At 52.6% G+C, this 15,578-nt stretch overlaps 9 protein-coding genes across 9 annotated transcripts; 4 read left to right on the plus strand and 5 right to left on the minus strand.

Annotated features, from left to right (window-relative positions):
* Positions 1 to 1,371, plus strand: PHYSODRAFT_473609 (hypothetical protein; the record flags this gene model as incomplete). Its single annotated transcript, XM_009517564.1, has 1 exon — positions 1 to 1,371. The coding sequence occupies one exon, from the start codon at positions 1 to 3 to the stop codon at positions 1,369 to 1,371; it is 1,371 nt and encodes a 456-aa protein (XP_009515859.1).
* A 541-nt stretch (positions 1,372 to 1,912) lies between these two features.
* On the minus strand, positions 1,913 to 3,502 carry PHYSODRAFT_473423 (hypothetical protein; the record flags this gene model as incomplete). Its single annotated transcript, XM_009517565.1, has 1 exon — positions 1,913 to 3,502. One exon carries the CDS (start codon positions 3,500 to 3,502, stop codon positions 1,913 to 1,915), a length of 1,590 nt encoding a protein of 529 aa, XP_009515860.1.
* A 249-nt stretch (positions 3,503 to 3,751) lies between these two features.
* On the minus strand, positions 3,752 to 5,861 carry PHYSODRAFT_343894 (hypothetical protein). The gene has a single exon (XM_009517566.1). It carries the CDS (start codon positions 5,819 to 5,821, stop codon positions 3,827 to 3,829), a length of 1,995 nt encoding a protein of 664 aa, XP_009515861.1. The 5' UTR covers positions 5,822 to 5,861; the 3' UTR covers positions 3,752 to 3,826.
* A 1,913-nt stretch (positions 5,862 to 7,774) lies between these two features.
* PHYSODRAFT_458018 (hypothetical protein) lies at positions 7,775 to 8,531 on the plus strand (the record flags this gene model as incomplete). The annotated part of the gene is made up of 4 exons (XM_009517567.1): positions 7,775 to 8,004; positions 8,086 to 8,170; positions 8,249 to 8,350; positions 8,427 to 8,531. Coding segments are annotated over 4 exons (522 nt in total), but the record flags the coding sequence as incomplete, so codon positions are not given.
* A 1,189-nt stretch (positions 8,532 to 9,720) lies between these two features.
* PHYSODRAFT_474308 (hypothetical protein) lies at positions 9,721 to 10,035 on the minus strand (the record flags this gene model as incomplete). The annotated part of the gene is made up of 1 exon (XM_009517568.1): positions 9,721 to 10,035. One exon carries the CDS (start codon positions 10,033 to 10,035, stop codon positions 9,721 to 9,723), a length of 315 nt encoding a protein of 104 aa, XP_009515863.1.
* A 311-nt stretch (positions 10,036 to 10,346) lies between these two features.
* PHYSODRAFT_467385 (hypothetical protein) lies at positions 10,347 to 12,080 on the minus strand (the record flags this gene model as incomplete). Its single annotated transcript, XM_009517569.1, has 2 exons — positions 10,347 to 11,387; positions 11,487 to 12,080. 2 exons carry the CDS (start codon positions 12,078 to 12,080, stop codon positions 10,347 to 10,349), a joined length of 1,635 nt encoding a protein of 544 aa, XP_009515864.1.
* A 51-nt stretch (positions 12,081 to 12,131) lies between these two features.
* On the plus strand, positions 12,132 to 12,512 carry PHYSODRAFT_473585 (hypothetical protein; the record flags this gene model as incomplete). The annotated part of the gene is made up of 2 exons (XM_009517570.1): positions 12,132 to 12,308; positions 12,357 to 12,512. The coding sequence occupies 2 exons, from the start codon at positions 12,132 to 12,134 to the stop codon at positions 12,510 to 12,512; spliced, it is 333 nt and encodes a 110-aa protein (XP_009515865.1).
* Positions 12,513 to 14,198: 1,686 nt separating this feature from the next.
* On the minus strand, positions 14,199 to 14,891 carry PHYSODRAFT_468010 (hypothetical protein; the record flags this gene model as incomplete). Its single annotated transcript, XM_009517571.1, has 2 exons — positions 14,199 to 14,287; positions 14,345 to 14,891. The coding sequence occupies 2 exons, from the start codon at positions 14,889 to 14,891 to the stop codon at positions 14,199 to 14,201; spliced, it is 636 nt and encodes a 211-aa protein (XP_009515866.1).
* An 84-nt stretch (positions 14,892 to 14,975) lies between these two features.
* On the plus strand, positions 14,976 to 15,257 carry PHYSODRAFT_465216 (hypothetical protein; the record flags this gene model as incomplete). The annotated part of the gene is made up of 1 exon (XM_009517572.1): positions 14,976 to 15,257. A coding segment is annotated over one exon (282 nt), but the record flags the coding sequence as incomplete, so codon positions are not given.
* Between the last annotated feature and the right edge of the window lie 321 nt (positions 15,258 to 15,578).

The following is a 15,578-nucleotide window of genomic DNA, read 5'->3' on the forward strand; positions in this document are numbered from 1 at the left end:
ATGCACGCGGCCGAGGGCATCCTCACGTCTCGCGGCGGCATGACGTCGCACGCTGCCGTGGTGGCCCGCGGCTGGGGCAAGCCGTGCGTGTGCGGCTGCAGCGCGCTGTCCATCGACGCCAACAGCAAGACGATGCGCGTGCACACGTCGAGCGGCGCCGAGGTGGTGCTGCGCGAGGGCGACTACATCAGCGTGAACGGCACGTCGGGCGAGGTGATCAAGGGCGAGCAGGAGCTGCAGAAGGCTGCCATGAGCGGCGACCTGGCGCAGTTCATGAAGTGGGTGGACGCGCACCGCCGCATGGAGGTGTTCACGAACGCCGACACGCCCGAGGACGCCCGCGAGGCTCGCGCCCACGGCGCGCAGGGCATCGGCCTCACGCGCACGGAGCACATGTTCTTCAGCTCCGCGCAGCGTATCGCCGCCGTGCGACGCATGATCGGCGCCGTGGAGCTGGACTCGCCGGCGCAGCAGGAGGCGCTCGACGCGCTGTGCACGTTCCAGCAGGGCGACTTCGAAGGCATCTTCCGCGCCATGGACGGCCTCCCGGTGACCATCCGTATGCTGGACCCGCCGCTGCACGAGTTCCTGCCGCACGAGGGTAGCGCGCTGGACGAGCTGTGCGAGACGCTGTCCAAGGAGATGGAGGTGAGCAAGGCGACGGTGCAGTCGCGCCTGGCCGGCCTGAAGGAGGCGAACCCGATGATGGGTCTGCGCGGCTGCCGTCTGGGCATCGTACACCCGGGCATCACGGAGATGCAGGCCAAGGCCATCGCGGAGGCGGCCGTGAAGGTGGCCGGCGAGGGCATCTCGGTGCACCCGCACATCATGATCCCGCTGGTGGGCTCGTTCGAGGAGCTGGAGCAGCAGGTGAAGCTGGTCAAGTCGGTGGTGCAGGACGTGATCGGCAAGCGCGGCAAGTCGTTCGACTACAAGGTGGGCACGATGATCGAGGTGCCGCGCGGCGCGCTGCAGGCCGGCAAGCTGGCCGAGGTGGCCGAGTTCTTCTCGTTCGGCACGAACGACCTGACGCAGATGACGTTCGGCATCTCGCGCGACGACGCGCAGGCCAAGTTCCTGTCCTACTACGTGAAGCACGGCGTGCTGGAGAAGGACCCGTTCGAGACGCTGGACCAGGAGGGCGTGGGCGAGCTGGTGCGCCTGGCCGTGGAGCGCGGCCGCGCGACGCGCCCCAAGATCGAGCTGGGCATCTGCGGCGAGCACGGCGGCGACCCGCAGTCCATCGAGTTCTTCGAGAAGGTGGGCCTCAAGTACGTGTCGTGCTCGCCGATGCGCGTGATGATCGCCCGACTCGCGGCGGCGCAGGCGGCGCTCAAGCTCAAGAAGAGCTCGCCCGTGCCCGGCGCGTAGACAGCGACGACGACGACGATCACCACCACCACCAGTACTACTACTACGTCGGTGGCGATGAGAGCAAGTTACAAGAGAGGCCAGCTCGCGAAGCAAGCAAGTAAGCAAGTAAGTATGAGGCGCTCGTGTGCGCTTGTGCATGTGGGCATGTCCAGCAGTGTAGTTGTCGTAAAGTTGGGGCGGCCGCTATCGCTGCGCATTGTATTCAGTCTAATAAACGCGAAACATGGTTATAGGAAATGGTGGTTGCGTGTTAGCGTTCATGCGTGTTGGTGCAGAGCTATGATAGCTCAGCTATCGTGCTAAAGCAGACTGCAAGGAATAAAAAGTTGAAGTCAACTTATGTCGTAGGATGTAGATGTAATGTAATGTATTACGTTTTCGTGTGGCCAAACTATGCTGTCGCTAGGCTTAACTCTGCTGGTCGACGGCAGGACGTAGATACGGATGTGTAATTTGACCTGCACCAAGCTCAGGAGAAGAGATGACACGCTTTTTAGATCAACACATTCCTACTTAATACTTAGTACATGTAGTAGTATTAGCGATCATCATTGACCAATCGGCGAAATGGCAACTTCAACTTGTAGGCTTCGAGGATAAAGTTGCGTTTGGGTCGTGAACATGAATTATGGTTAACGCTTTGAAACAAAACCTTTACATCGATGCATTGACTTTTTATGTTTTTTTTAGCTTCGTAGAGGATTCCGACATCACGCGTGCATTCGAGACCACTGGCTTGGCACACACCAGTGACGATGCTCTTCTTTTCTTCCGGACCCAGCTCGTGTTTGTTGCCAAATCTGGCCACGGCATCTGCCGGCTCTTCGTTGGCAAGCACCTCTAGAATTCCAAGATGCGATCCGTTTTGCGCTGCCACGGGCACTCGAAACACTACAGGCGCGTAACGCGAGCAAGCGAGCGGTTCTTCATCTTCCTCATCATCGTTCTCTTCTTGACCGGACGCCGATTTGGGAGGATTGCACAAACTTTCTAGCAGCGTATCCCGGTCACCAGGAGCCAAATTGTGTTGGTCTGCGAAATGATAAACCACATCTGCGGGTTCTTGACCCTCGTAAATGTTCACGTAGCCTAAAATTTGGCCAGTGCCGTCACTCACTGGGGTTGATCGCAAAAGTGCCTGCCCTCGAGTGCATAGAATGCCTTCCCGAGTTCCACACAAAGCTTGTAGCAACGACACCTGCAAGTCCCGGGTAATGTTTGTTTGTCTCGAGAACCTGTGCACGGCATCCGTTAATTCCTCGTCCTCTCGAATCGATAAAAAACCCACTGTTGTGCCATTTTCCACGGCCACAGGCGACGAGAAAACGATCGGCTTCAGGCGCTTGCAAGTCACGTAGGTGTCATCGCACACCTTACGGACTAGATTTTGCCGGAACGGCTTGGCCAGCCCGTAGTTCAGCCCGAAACTATGCACCACATCAGCGGGCTCTTGTCCAAGCGGAATTTGCAGGACCCCAAGCTGACGAGGTTCTCCGGTGCTTTCGTCCTTCACTACAATGCGCTGCGAGTACACCAACGGAACTGCGCGCTGGCACTGCGCGTCTCCAATAACAGAGCACGTTACGGAGAGCAACTGCTCCATCGCAAGCAGCGGCAGCTTATGGTCCTTCACAAACTTGTAAATTTGGTCCACGGGCTCCACATCGTCGTAGATATCGAGCTTACCAATGACGACTCCTCCATCTCCACTGACAGTCTTTGAGTGCATCAATGCGTTGTACCGCGTGCACACCACACGAGGAACTGCACACACCGCTTCCAGAATTGTTGCTCTTCCTTCCCGCCCAATATCATGCTGCAATGCAAACTCAAGCACGGTATCCGCCGGCTCAACGCCCTCCAGTATCTGCAGCTCCCCCACGACTCCCCCGCCTGGTGAGGTGATCTGCATCGAGTAAAGCAATGGCACCTCCCGTCGACACACCACTCGCGGTCGCTGGCAGATCTGCACCAGCATATTGTATCTCCAAGCGGTTGTCTGGCCGTGCCTCACTCGAAAAGCCTCCAACGTGTCCACAGGCTCTTGCCCGGAGAGCAGTAGAAACTGTTTGTGCTCGGGCGGAGGCTCCAGAGGCAATTGCACCTCCAGCAAAACTTCCAATGCCATGCAGGACACTATACAGAGCAAGACGAAGGTCAGCCATGAGGTGATATGCGGGAACACTGCAGGGCGAACAGCATGGCGTGGACGCATCGTTCGGTGCTGGAAGAGCGGGGATTGATTCGCGTCCTTTTCGTTTGGATACGGTCCGAGCAAAACTCTGTACAAGATGGCTACAAAGTGAATACGACTTCCTATTGGCAATCATCATGGACCAATCGGCGTGGTTGAAATGAATAACTTCAACTGCTCTGCAACAAGACCACTTGATCAATGCATTGACTTTTGTTTTACGATAACCTAGGCAAGACACCCCCCACATTAATATTCTTACGGCTCCGTCACGGGCTCCTTCGCTGCGTGGCAGCACCCGTGCAGATCGGAGCTGTCCTTGCCGTTCGGGTCTTCCGGCACATCCAGCGTCGGGTTGCGGTCGAAGAACCCCTCGGGGATCAGCTTGAAGCCTGCGTAGTCCACGGGCATCATGGGCCAGTCCTCCACGCGCGGGAAGTGCGTGAGGCCGAACGTGTGCCACACCACAATGTCCTCGCCGTCGACCGGCCGGTTGCCCTTCACGTAGCTGGGCAGGCCGGCAAAGCCCGGGTGCTGGTTGGGCGTGTACCCGGCTGCCCACAGCTCGTCGCGGGCGTACTTGGTGATCCAGAGGTGCTTGGTCGAGAAGTTGGCTCGCTTCCAGATCGACGACCCGTCCGCAGCCAGGAGCACCGGCTGACCCTCCGGGAAGAGCGCGTAGCCCGTGGAGCGCCCGAGGCGGTTCTTGGCCTCGCTCGACGCGATGCGCCACACCCGGCCCTTGTCCATCGCGGCCACGCGCTGGGCGTCGCTCTCAGTCTTCAGCCGAGTGGCCGTCCGCATGAACGCATTTCCACGAGGGTTATCAGGGCTGATCGGCAGGCGCTTGGCCTCCAGCTCGTCGACATGGCACTTGTTGCCGTCGATGGCGACATCCAGACGGGCCGAGAACAGGTGCTGGTGGCACGGCGCTCCGAGGCGCGGGGCCATCTCGGTCGCGTACTCGTACTCGCCCTCCGGTCGCCCCGAGGTGAACACGATGCCCGTGGCCTTGCACTCCAACTCGATCCTGCCGTCAAGGTAGAAGTACCAGTAGAAGCCGTAGTCGTAGTTGCCCACCGTCACGAAGAACGAGACCACGAAGCGACGCTGGCGACGCACGGTGCCCGTGGGCGGCGACGCGAGCACGTCGGTGTGTTTCCAGAGCGTGCCGAAGTCCTCCTCGTGCATGCAGATGGCGTTCTTGATCACGAACGGCTCGCAGAAGTCGTCGACGACCGTCGCGTCCAGGTACTGAATACTGCCGAGGCAGTCGCAGCCCAGCACGAGCGAGTTGGCGAGGCGGCCGAACTGGTACTCGCCGGCGTCGAAGTAGTTCTGCCAGTCGTGCGTGGGCGAGGGCTCGCCGTAGGGCACCACCATCTCGGACACGGACGCGCGGTTCAGGATCTTGCGCTTGCGGCCGCGGTCGCTGAACGAGATGTCGTGCAGCGTGAGGCCCTCGCGGCCGTTGAAGCCGACGCGGATCTCCCAGTTCTGCCACGACACGATGTTGTCCTTGACCGTGAAGCTGGCGCCCTCCGGCTGCTTGATGTGCAGCGGCTTCATGTCCGTGCGCATGGGGCCCGTGATCTTCGGGTCCAGGTAGTCGCCCGACTCCATCGGGATGTGCGTGTAGCCCGTGTCGACGAGCTTGAGCACCTTGCGGTTCGTCAGGTCGACGTGCGCCACGAGGCCGTCGATGGGGTGGCCGTACATAGCGTGCGTGTTCTCGACCTTGAGGAAGCTCAGCACGCGGATCATGCGGTTGCCCTCCTCGCCCTCGTAGCCGAAGACGCCGGCCGAGAACTGCTCGCCGCGCACCATGTCCAGGTCCGTGATGCCGCGCTTGGCCAGCGCTGCCACGTAGGCCGGGTCGGCCTTGCAGATGGAGTCGCCGTCCCAGTAGTCCTGGTCCAGGATGGGGATCTGTCCGTCGGTCTTGGGGTCCAGCTCCACGTCCTTGACGATGCGGCGCGCCACGACGTCCACCACGAAGTCGCGCGTGACGTTGGTGGCCTGGTCCAGCACGAGCGCGCCGATCTCGCGCGGGATCTCCGCCAACTCGCCGGCTTCGAACTTGGCCAGCGTCGGGTGGTCCGGCTCGAACAGCATCACGTACGCGTAGCGCAGCTCCGGGCTCGAGTACCCGGCGTCCGCGAGCACTTGCTTGGCGATGCGGACCTCGTCAGCTGTGACCGGGTCAAGCGGGTGCTTGATGCCCTTGGACGGGATGTGAACACTTGGAGCCATGATGGCGTCGGATACGCGCTGGAAGAGGGGAGTGCGGTCGGAGGCGAATCCGAAAGTGAGAGCCGGCAGAGTCCGCCTCCATCAAGCTCGGCTACCTACTACCCGCCCGATCCCGCCATGTGGCTGCAGTTGATCAAGGAGAGACGCCATGCCATGCTCGCCACCATACAGCGCCATGCAGAAACCCCATTACGGCGCATATGACGTTACGCATTTTGGAGGCAAGGTCTGCATCGCATAAAACGCTGGAGATCGGCGACCGATACCGGCGGTACGAGTCTCGCCCAGCTGTTGCGACAGGTTCAACTCCCATTGGCGGCCTCGTGCCTCACGCGCATCGAGTCACCAAGACGGCAGTCTTCGCACCATGTATGACAAAGGTGAGCTGCAGCCTGCAGCTTCGTTGCCAAGACCGAGGTCGCTGTGAAGCTTGGCTTGGCTGCTTACAGTGCTTTCAGGCTTGGCGAGGTAAATTACACTATTGTAGCCATTTTAGTCTGCCTAACGCGCTGCCGTGAATGCTGCTACCGCAAGACTGCTATCTCTTGCCATTGTGCACAGTCTCGGCAGCTCAAGTTTGCACCGATGTTGCCAAAGCTACAGGCTGTAGCCTACAGCTCAAGCCACCAAAACGTTAGCCGGCGGAGACCACCACCCCTCGCCAGCTTGCGGATACTGTAGCCATTTTCGCCGATAGAACCACCCCCATCTCAGCGTCGGCGACGTCGACCGATCTGCAGCACTCGATCCGGTCGACAGGGTTATGCTACGCTCGACGCGAGCCAAAGCATCCCCGAGGCGCGTGACATGATCATCACCTCGATGCTGGTGCGACTGGCTGAACCAAGTCACCCGCGCGATGACGACCAGTTCACTGCACGAACACCGTTCGTTTACTCCTGTTGCGGAGAGCTGCACTTTGACGCGGAAGGGCGGACCAAGCACGCAGGGCCCCAGGGCGACGTCTCCGCTTCATTTGCCTGAGGCAAAATGCCCCACGCCGCCTTTATGGTCGTACACTGCTGTCCGCACTTGAATTGCATGTACCGTACATGAACTGTATCAGGACCAGCAAATTCCATCCTCTCTCCACTTCGTGTTGAAGCCGGCAAGCGGTTGACGACGGGTGATGTTAAACGGGCCCAGAACGGCCACCGCCGTACGCTCGCAGGTCATCCATGTCTGCCGCGATGGGTGTCGCCATGAAACGCGTGCGCGGCGCGGCGCTGAATCAGCGGAGACTGGGTCAAGCGAATTGTGTTGCTGGCAAGCCACGCATGCTAGCGCCATCTTCGCGCTTGTGTTCGGAAGCGCCAAAATGAAAAATGAACTGGGTTTCCGTACCCTCGGTCCGCTGGTTGATCACGGTACATGTACAGTATAAGTGATCGCTGCCTCCGAACTCGTCAGTACACTGTGATATCCTTCTCGCCAGTCGTGTAGCGTCGGGCAGGACATGGGGCACAACTTCACTTCAACGTGCTGCAAGCTGCAATGATCGAGCCACACAACTTCAACGACAGCAACCGAGTGGTTGCTTGGGTCGAGCGTCCAGGGACGCTATCCGATGGCGACAACCACACCTGGTGGCATTCGGTACATGTACAGTCCTGCGCGGCCCGCGTGGCAAGGTCTTGTGCTCATCGTCGGCGGGTGCCGCCGATCGCTGTAACACCGGTCAGAAAGAGTGTTGAAGTGCAACATATGGTGCGTGACGCGCTCAACCACGCCCTTCGCCGGCCAATTACCTTCCAAGGCCCAAGGTCTCCGTTAGCAGAGCTGATAGAGTCGGTAGACCCTATTGGAGTCCCTGGGTGATGAGAAGAATGCTAAAGCTGCACTTCTCGGCGAGTCTCCACCGCCCGCCTACCTAGGTGGCGAGGCAAACCTTCACTTCCCTATTGTCCTCGCCGTGACCGCCTGCTGCCCGCGCCAAGCACAACCAACTTGAAGATGACCCGCCTCAGCAGGATTAGCGGTGTGTCCCTCGACATCCAAGAGTCCAAGGTCGAGTCACCCCGCCATGCCAAGGCCCTGCAGCTCTGGGCGCTCGGCATTGGCGCTGTCATCAGCGGCGAATACTACGGCTGGCAGTCGTCGCTTGTCGCTGGCTTCAACGGCATGCTCATCGTGCTGTCCATGACGACGGTGCTGTATGTGACGCTCTCCTTCTCGCTCGCCGAGTTATCCGCGACGATCCCGTCGGGCGGCGGCCCGTTCATCTTCGCGCTGCACGCAATCGGGCCCCGTGCAGCTTTCTTCAGTGGACTTGCCGAGACGCTGAAAGTGATCGCCGTCAACTCGTCAACCTTCTACACCATCTACTCGTACCTCCAGACGCTGTTCAACGTCGACGAGAAGTTCGCCCCGGTCTTCTTCATCGTGTTCGGCATTCTCTACGGCGGCCTCAACATCTACGGAGTGCAGGCGTCCTTCCGGATGCAAGCATGCTCCACGACGCTCTGCGTCCTGTTGCTGCTTATCATGTTCGGCTCCGCCATCCCTCACCTGGACTACAACCATTGGGTCGTCGAGCAAGACTGGAAGTACACCGACCTGAACAGCCATCCCGTACGCCATGTGGTTCTACCTGGGCGTCGAAGAGCTCCCGCTTGCGAGCGAGGAGACCATCGAGCCTGCAAAGAACGTCCCGCGCGGTTTGCTCATGTGCATCTCGACACTCGCGGTCCTGTCGTTCGGCACGGCCATCTTCAGCTCACTGATTGCACCGGGCGCTGCTGCCATGACCGACGTCTCGGCCCCGCTTGTCACGAGTTTCCAGACCCTTTACGGAACTGGTGCCACGACGACCTTCTTCAAGTGGATGACCGTCATCGCCCTGTGTTCGAGCCCAAACTCGTACGTTTTCTTTATGGGTCAACTGCTGTTCGCCATCGCGCGGGACGGATACTTCCCGACGTTTCTTGCCTACGAGCACCCGAAACGCGGCACGGCCGTAGGCGCGCTGCTCTTCGGCACAATCAGCTGCGTGCTGATCGCTGTTGTTTTGCACTACGCCATCGGCGATGACAAACTCGGCTCCGTTCTGATCAACCTGACGCTGCTGGGTGCCCTCATTAGTAGTGGGTACTGGAACAAAACCCAGTCAGTTTTTTTCTCCCCGTAATTTACCATAGAGAACAGTCGTAGAACGTTCTCCGTGAAAGAGGTTATTTCAACGATGCACGCGATCAATACCCTCTGGTGAGAAGGAACACCCTTATCACCTGCAAGCACCGCATATAGCGACACCAACCTCACATGCATCAAATGATCATTTCAACGACAACACCTCTCAACAGCTGAGAGTGAAAGCAGACCTCCTTTAGTTCTAAGGATGGTTTCACCACCGATAACTACATCTAATACTCAGCTATTGATTTCAACGGCACGGCCTCTCGATAACTTAGCACGAAAGGACGCACTCAAAGGATCTGAGGATAGTTTCGGAACCGCTCAACTGTTCAGAGGCAAATCTTTAAATGACGTTTAATCCTGACAAATAAACTACTAAGTATATAATATCATCATAACTAAGATAATGTGTATGTTTGTATTGAAAAACGGAAATGTTTGTAGTAAGGCTCCGTCAAAAGTTCGTTGTATGAAGCATTCGATAGTAGTATCAAACGTGGAAAAGGCAGAGGCAATGATGACGAACATTTTTAAAGCGAGACTTCACCACGACATTTCGTGTCCTTGTGGCTACGCAGGCAAACGGTGGAACTATGCCCATCATTGTCAAACTAAGAGACATAAATCGTGGACAACATCAATGCCTGAATCTTTGCATGGTCATTCATGGAGATCGAAAACCGTAGAAGAATTGACCTGGGTACAAGCTCGTTCAAGCTAATCCGAATTCCAGAATATTTGTTTTCAAAAAAAATACCATCAGCTTAGGCGAGCTCATCAAGAGCACCCTTCAGCTTAGACATCTTCTGATTAACGAATTCATTCTTCTTCAACCATTCGATGTAGTTGGAATCGATTGCTTGGATTTGTTTGATCGTTCGACCTTTGAATTTGCCCCAAGTCATTAAGAATGACCCATCATCGTTGATGAATTTAGCTTTGAGAAAATCACTAATGCCAGGCTCGGAATCAATGAGAATCTTCTGATTCGACAACCAACGACAGTAGCCTGGATCAGAAGCATACACTTCTTCAATCGTCTTGGATTTATGTTTGCCAAAATTTAAAACCGTACTCATAATTATTATAACCTGTATGTATATACATAGCCAGCAGGAAATATTTGAATTTTAATTAATTAATTCGAATACAAGCTACAAGATGACCATTTATGATCTAAGGAATAATGAATCAATCGTTGGCTTAAGTCTGAACAGTTTAACAGATAGAGGAGAGTTAGAATTACTTGTGTCCCAGGTTGAGATAAATCTAAAAGTTAAGCAAGTCGCTCGTGGGATAGGAAAAACACTCCTCATAGTAAAAAGCAATGATCGTAGAATTAAGCTGAAGAGTGGTGATTATATAGTTATCGGATCATACAAACGATAGCTTAGTTAGAGGTATATTCGAGTACCTCTCCAGTCAATCGATTGTACGTCATCTCATTTTCAAAGCCAACCAGTACAAGCATGTTGCAACCCTGTGTCGAAGCATTCGTTCCCATAACCTGGATGCTCTGTGGAACATCCTTCTCGGTCAGACGAGATACGTCTGCTACAAGCACACGATTGGTTTGCTGCCAGGTTTGGTAATCGATCAGACCATTCGATAGTTCCTTAGTTAGATCACCATTAATCGATCCAAGCTTAGCGAACTCATTGATGAAGCCCTGGAAATCGTAGTCATACGAGATATCAAATACTTGCTGCGAACCAATACGAACATTAAAGTTGCGAATCGACGAACCAGGCTGAACAGTCCAAGGGGCACTATCGAAACACGACTGGAACTGCTGAATAGTAGAGCTATTGAAATTTCCAGACGAAGTCTCAGCAAACGGTAGAAGAGCAACTACCTTGGCATTCTTAAGACTGGCAGACAGCTGTAGATCGAATGCAGTGTTCAGCTGAGTAGAGCTGACGCCAGTACCTGCGCGTTGGTAGAACCATTGCGCATAATAATCCATGTATCGGACAGTCTTGTTAGGCTTGCTGATCAGAGCTTGAGGATTTTCGAGATCAAGGAATGGTACGTACAGACGAGTAGTAGTAAAAGGGAAATAGGTGCTATCAATGGTTGGCTCAAGAAAATTGGTAATAGCACCCCATGCCACCGAGATCTGACCTGCGGTCGTAGCATTAAATACTCCGCTATTAGGAGCAGACCCAGCCGAAGAGGCTACCATGATCGGGCATGATTGACCAGAAACAAGCGTAGTCGATGAAAGCGACATAGCTTTAGTACTGCTAAGGTTGATTACGGCCGATCCCTGATTTACGCGGAAACGAAGCTTGATCTGAGGATTAGCCATGAGATCAAGCTCCTTGAAGATCGGGTGGAGATCAACCAACTTGATCTTGAGCATGTAATTCCACGTTCCTGCGATAGCAGCAGCAGCAGTTCCACCGGGGACGAAGGCCCCTCGCCCAAACTGGTTAGCAATAGTGTTCGCAGCTCCAGAAGCGATACTAACCCAACCGTTAGTGTTCTGACCGCCTGCTGTAGGTGGATTGGATAGAAGACGCTTTACGAAGCCTTCGTTGGATGCAAGAACTCCAGCACCTGTAGAAGCCGTACCCAAAGCAGGAGTGATATCCGAAGCCGTATTCGAATAACCATCACCATACAGGCTGCTTGTAGCAGACGAGAATAACAACGAGCCAGAGCTATCGGGGAATAAGAAAGCCTCAGCACCATGCTTATTTACATAGTCGAGTGAGGTCTCTGCTTGAGCACGAAGGTTGTTAGCAAACAGCTTATACTCACTCATCGAAATCAAGCTCTTACCATTAAGCTCCAGCGACATACCATCGATAACATTCCATACATCGCATTTGAGACCAACGCTCAGTCGGTTGGCAGCCGCAGCAAGCGCAGTAGAAGCATGAGTATTCTTCATACTCACCTTGTACGGAATGACAACGTAGGCATCTCTGAGGCAGGCAAATCCCTCAACCCCATTAAGCTGAGCTGTAGCATCAATCGTAATAATACCATTCGCATACGAACCCTGGTTTAGATCGATGACGTACGGCACACGCTTTCGAGAGCTGACCTTAACGGCCGGATCGCTCTTAAGCGAAGATTGGTATAGGAATTGATCAGCGAGCTGAGTATCGGACATAGTTGATTCAGTTATATACACTCCAATATAGCTTTGGTGAAAAATAATTAAATGAATCTTGTAAAACCAATATCATCAGATCACGATCTAATAGCTTTAGCTAAGAAGCTCAATGTTCATATTGACCACATTTATGAGTCAAGCGAGATCAAAAAGCCTCTTCCAAGGAAAGGATCGTTCCTGATTCTACTACGTAAGCCGAGCCAAGACATAGGTCATTGGACAGGTGTATATAACCATGAATATTTCGATTCAATGGGAGAAGGGCCACCGAAGAAATACGGCATCAGCAAATACAACGAGATTCAAACTCAATCAGCTCACGGCTCTTATTGTGGTATTTGGTCGCTGCTATGGTTATATGCAAAGCAGAACAATCGGATGGATCTATTCAATAAATTCAAAGATTTAAATATTTTTGTTGCAGATTAGTTCTGAGTTAATATATACTACCACGCAAACGTTGTCCCCAATCAACAAATTATGTATAACGAACTTATCATCTCGAGCGGTGTTCCCGCCCATAAATTACGAAAGGCTGTCAAGACTGGTAAGCTATCCCTTACAGCAGCCGAGCTACAAGGGTCAGGAGCTAAGATCCATTTACATCCTGGATCGCATGAGAAAGCTCTCAAAGCTAAGAAAGCCGGACGTGGAGACCGACTCCACATAACTAAGCATGAAATCAAAAAGGGCTACAAGCGAGCTCAGGGTGGATCTATTTGGTCAAAAATTTGGCATGGAATTAAATCTGGATTTAAGTTCGCTAAGGATAGTGGGTTGCTATCGAAGGCAGCTGACGTAGCTGTTCCAGCTATTGCTACTGCATTTGGTGCTCCTGAAGCTGGGATTGCAGCCAGAGCTGGTCTTAAATCGCTTACTGGAGTAGGATTGGACGGTTATGAGACGTATCAGTTTCTCAGATGTAAAACGACATGCAGGCAATGCTCTTCGCTATGCTAAGAAAAGAGGAATCATCACTGATCTAATCGACGAAGGTGAGAAATATCTTGTCAGCAAGTCTGATCGACCAGAGCATCACGAAATGATTCATAGTGTTCGTAGAGGTATCAAAACCCGTTTCGGTGTAGGTGTAGCTGGCAAGCGTCGTAAGGCCAAATTCGCAAAGGGCTCTCCTGAAGCAAAGGCTCATATGGCTAAGCTTCGTGCTATGCGTAAGAACAAGGACGGGGGATCTTTCACAATGTAAAGGCTGAAAAAAACTTCATTTTTTTATGCTCGACGCTTGCGTAGGAGTAGCATAATATTAACGCTCGTATCGCGGAAATGGACTCTTTGATCATTCTGATTCCAGATGCTGATGCTTACAGTACTCCTTGGTCCATCGTGGGTACGACACCAAGTCTCATGACTTGGGAAGTATTGAATCTGCTTACCAATCGTTGAATTCCCTTTATCAAATACACTCATGATATCACCTGATGCAACGAAATCATTCTTGATAAGATCGCACCTAACAACGTATGAAGACGTTGGCGAGATCTGGGGAATAGTATTGCTTAGCAGACTCGTAGCTGACGTTGTAGGCGAAGTTGGATACGTCCCCGACGTAAAGCCTAACAGGTTTCCAAACGCAGCATTATTGATGATCAAGCGAGGAACACGAGTCGTAGTAGGCACCACTCGAGTATAAACCAGTAGTTGGTCTCGTATAACCGGTAGGCAGCGACGTTGGAGTTGGCGAGCAATCGAGCTGACATGCGTAATACGTACTGTTCTCTTCGATTTGTAAATAGAAAACATTATTCCCATTAGAGTCGATTAGATAGGCCCCAGCATTGACGAGAGCCGTTTGAATATTTCTATTAATGTCTGTGTAAAGATAGTATCCATCAACGAGATTGACACTAATGACACTTGTCGTTGCAGCGGTAGGTACTTCTATCTGAAACGATGTATTGGCGAACTGAATCGAATCGACATTGAATTCCGAGTTATACAGACCGATCGACTGGATAGAAGCCTCGACATCCTGAAAATTGCACGCTGATCCGGGGAACGTATAGGCCCATCGACTGTTGAGCCCATCTTGAACCAAACAGGTTTGGTCTATCTTAACGAATGAACTCATCGCTTATATTATCAATTTAATAATTTTCACCAATTTTTTTTATCCTCGATATGTACGAAAGTATCAAAGTTATAGCGTATTTGACCCTTGACACTATCGATAAAGAGCATCTGGCCTTTTCCTCGAGAAATCGCCCGGTTATAATAATGAAGGATGCCTTCCTCAGTCAGACCTGGTATGTTAAAGTCGGTGATAAGTAGCTTCAAATCCCGACGAGAGTTTGCTCGGAGGATCGCGACGTATTCCGTATTCAATCTAATCATCTTGTCCGTTGCAAACCAGCTGTGGCTTAGGAATATGGTACTCAATTTGAAATGCCGACCTCTGGTAAAGTAATGACTGAATACATTCTTCTGAAGGTTTTTATCGTTGCTATAGTCGTCGATGATGACAAGCTCTGGCTTATCGCCAGGAGTCCGTCGGATGGCATCTACCTTAGGCGGTTGATCAGGTTCGTAAAATGATATAAATCCCTCAAGCTTATCGCGTAAATAGTCATATAGATCCTGATGAGGGTTTCGAGCAATGATATGAAGATGACTAAACACATGCGGAGATGATTTGAGAATATGATAACAGAGGTTGTTCTTCCCGGAAAACGATGGTCCAAGAATAACCATGCGAAAAAGCTTCTTGATACCTAATTCCGCTATGTTTTCAACTGAATCAACTCGATACTTCTTAGGGAGACTGCCTCCATAATCGGGAATTGCAGACATGGCTAAGAAAATCGTGTGCCTTATATAAGATTGAAGAAATATTAGCGCGCCACTAAACTTCGACTTCAGTCGAATAGCTTATCTATGAGTGGATTTAGTTATCCTCAACCTACATTCATTTCATCGTGCTACAATCCGGCATTCTACATCTCGCTCGATCCGAGTGGATACTTAACATATTCATATGCTCAAACGCTCTATCTCGGACGAAGCGACTATCGCCTATCATATATCACAGGAATCACTCCAGGGATTGCAACACCTGGTATCTCACTTGTCGTTGCTTCTGATGGATCTCTTAGCGGGTTGGGGGCACTGAGTTGTTCATCACTTACCGTAGGAGGATCATCAATAGTAGCTCCTCCGACATATGTATTATCGATTACTCCTGGCACTGCTGCTTCATCTAAAGCGCTTGTACTCGATTCCTCGAGCAATATATCAGGCATAAATTCAATATCAGCTACGAACCTAACTGGTACACTACAGACTGCTGCTCAAGCCAATATCACTTCAGTAGGTACGCTTACTTCAATCACTACAAGTGGTTCCTTAACCATGAGTGGAATAACGATATCTTCATCTGAAATTGGAGTGCTTGATGGAGTAACTGCTGGCACTGCTACGGCTTCCAAGGCAATTATTCTGGATTCAAGTAAAAATATTGCTACGCTTAATTCATTAACA

This window comes from Phytophthora sojae (assembly GCF_000149755.1).
Source record: "Phytophthora sojae unplaced genomic scaffold PHYSOscaffold_1, whole genome shotgun sequence".
Lineage (NCBI taxonomy): Eukaryota > Oomycota > Peronosporomycetes > Peronosporales > Peronosporaceae > Phytophthora > Phytophthora sojae.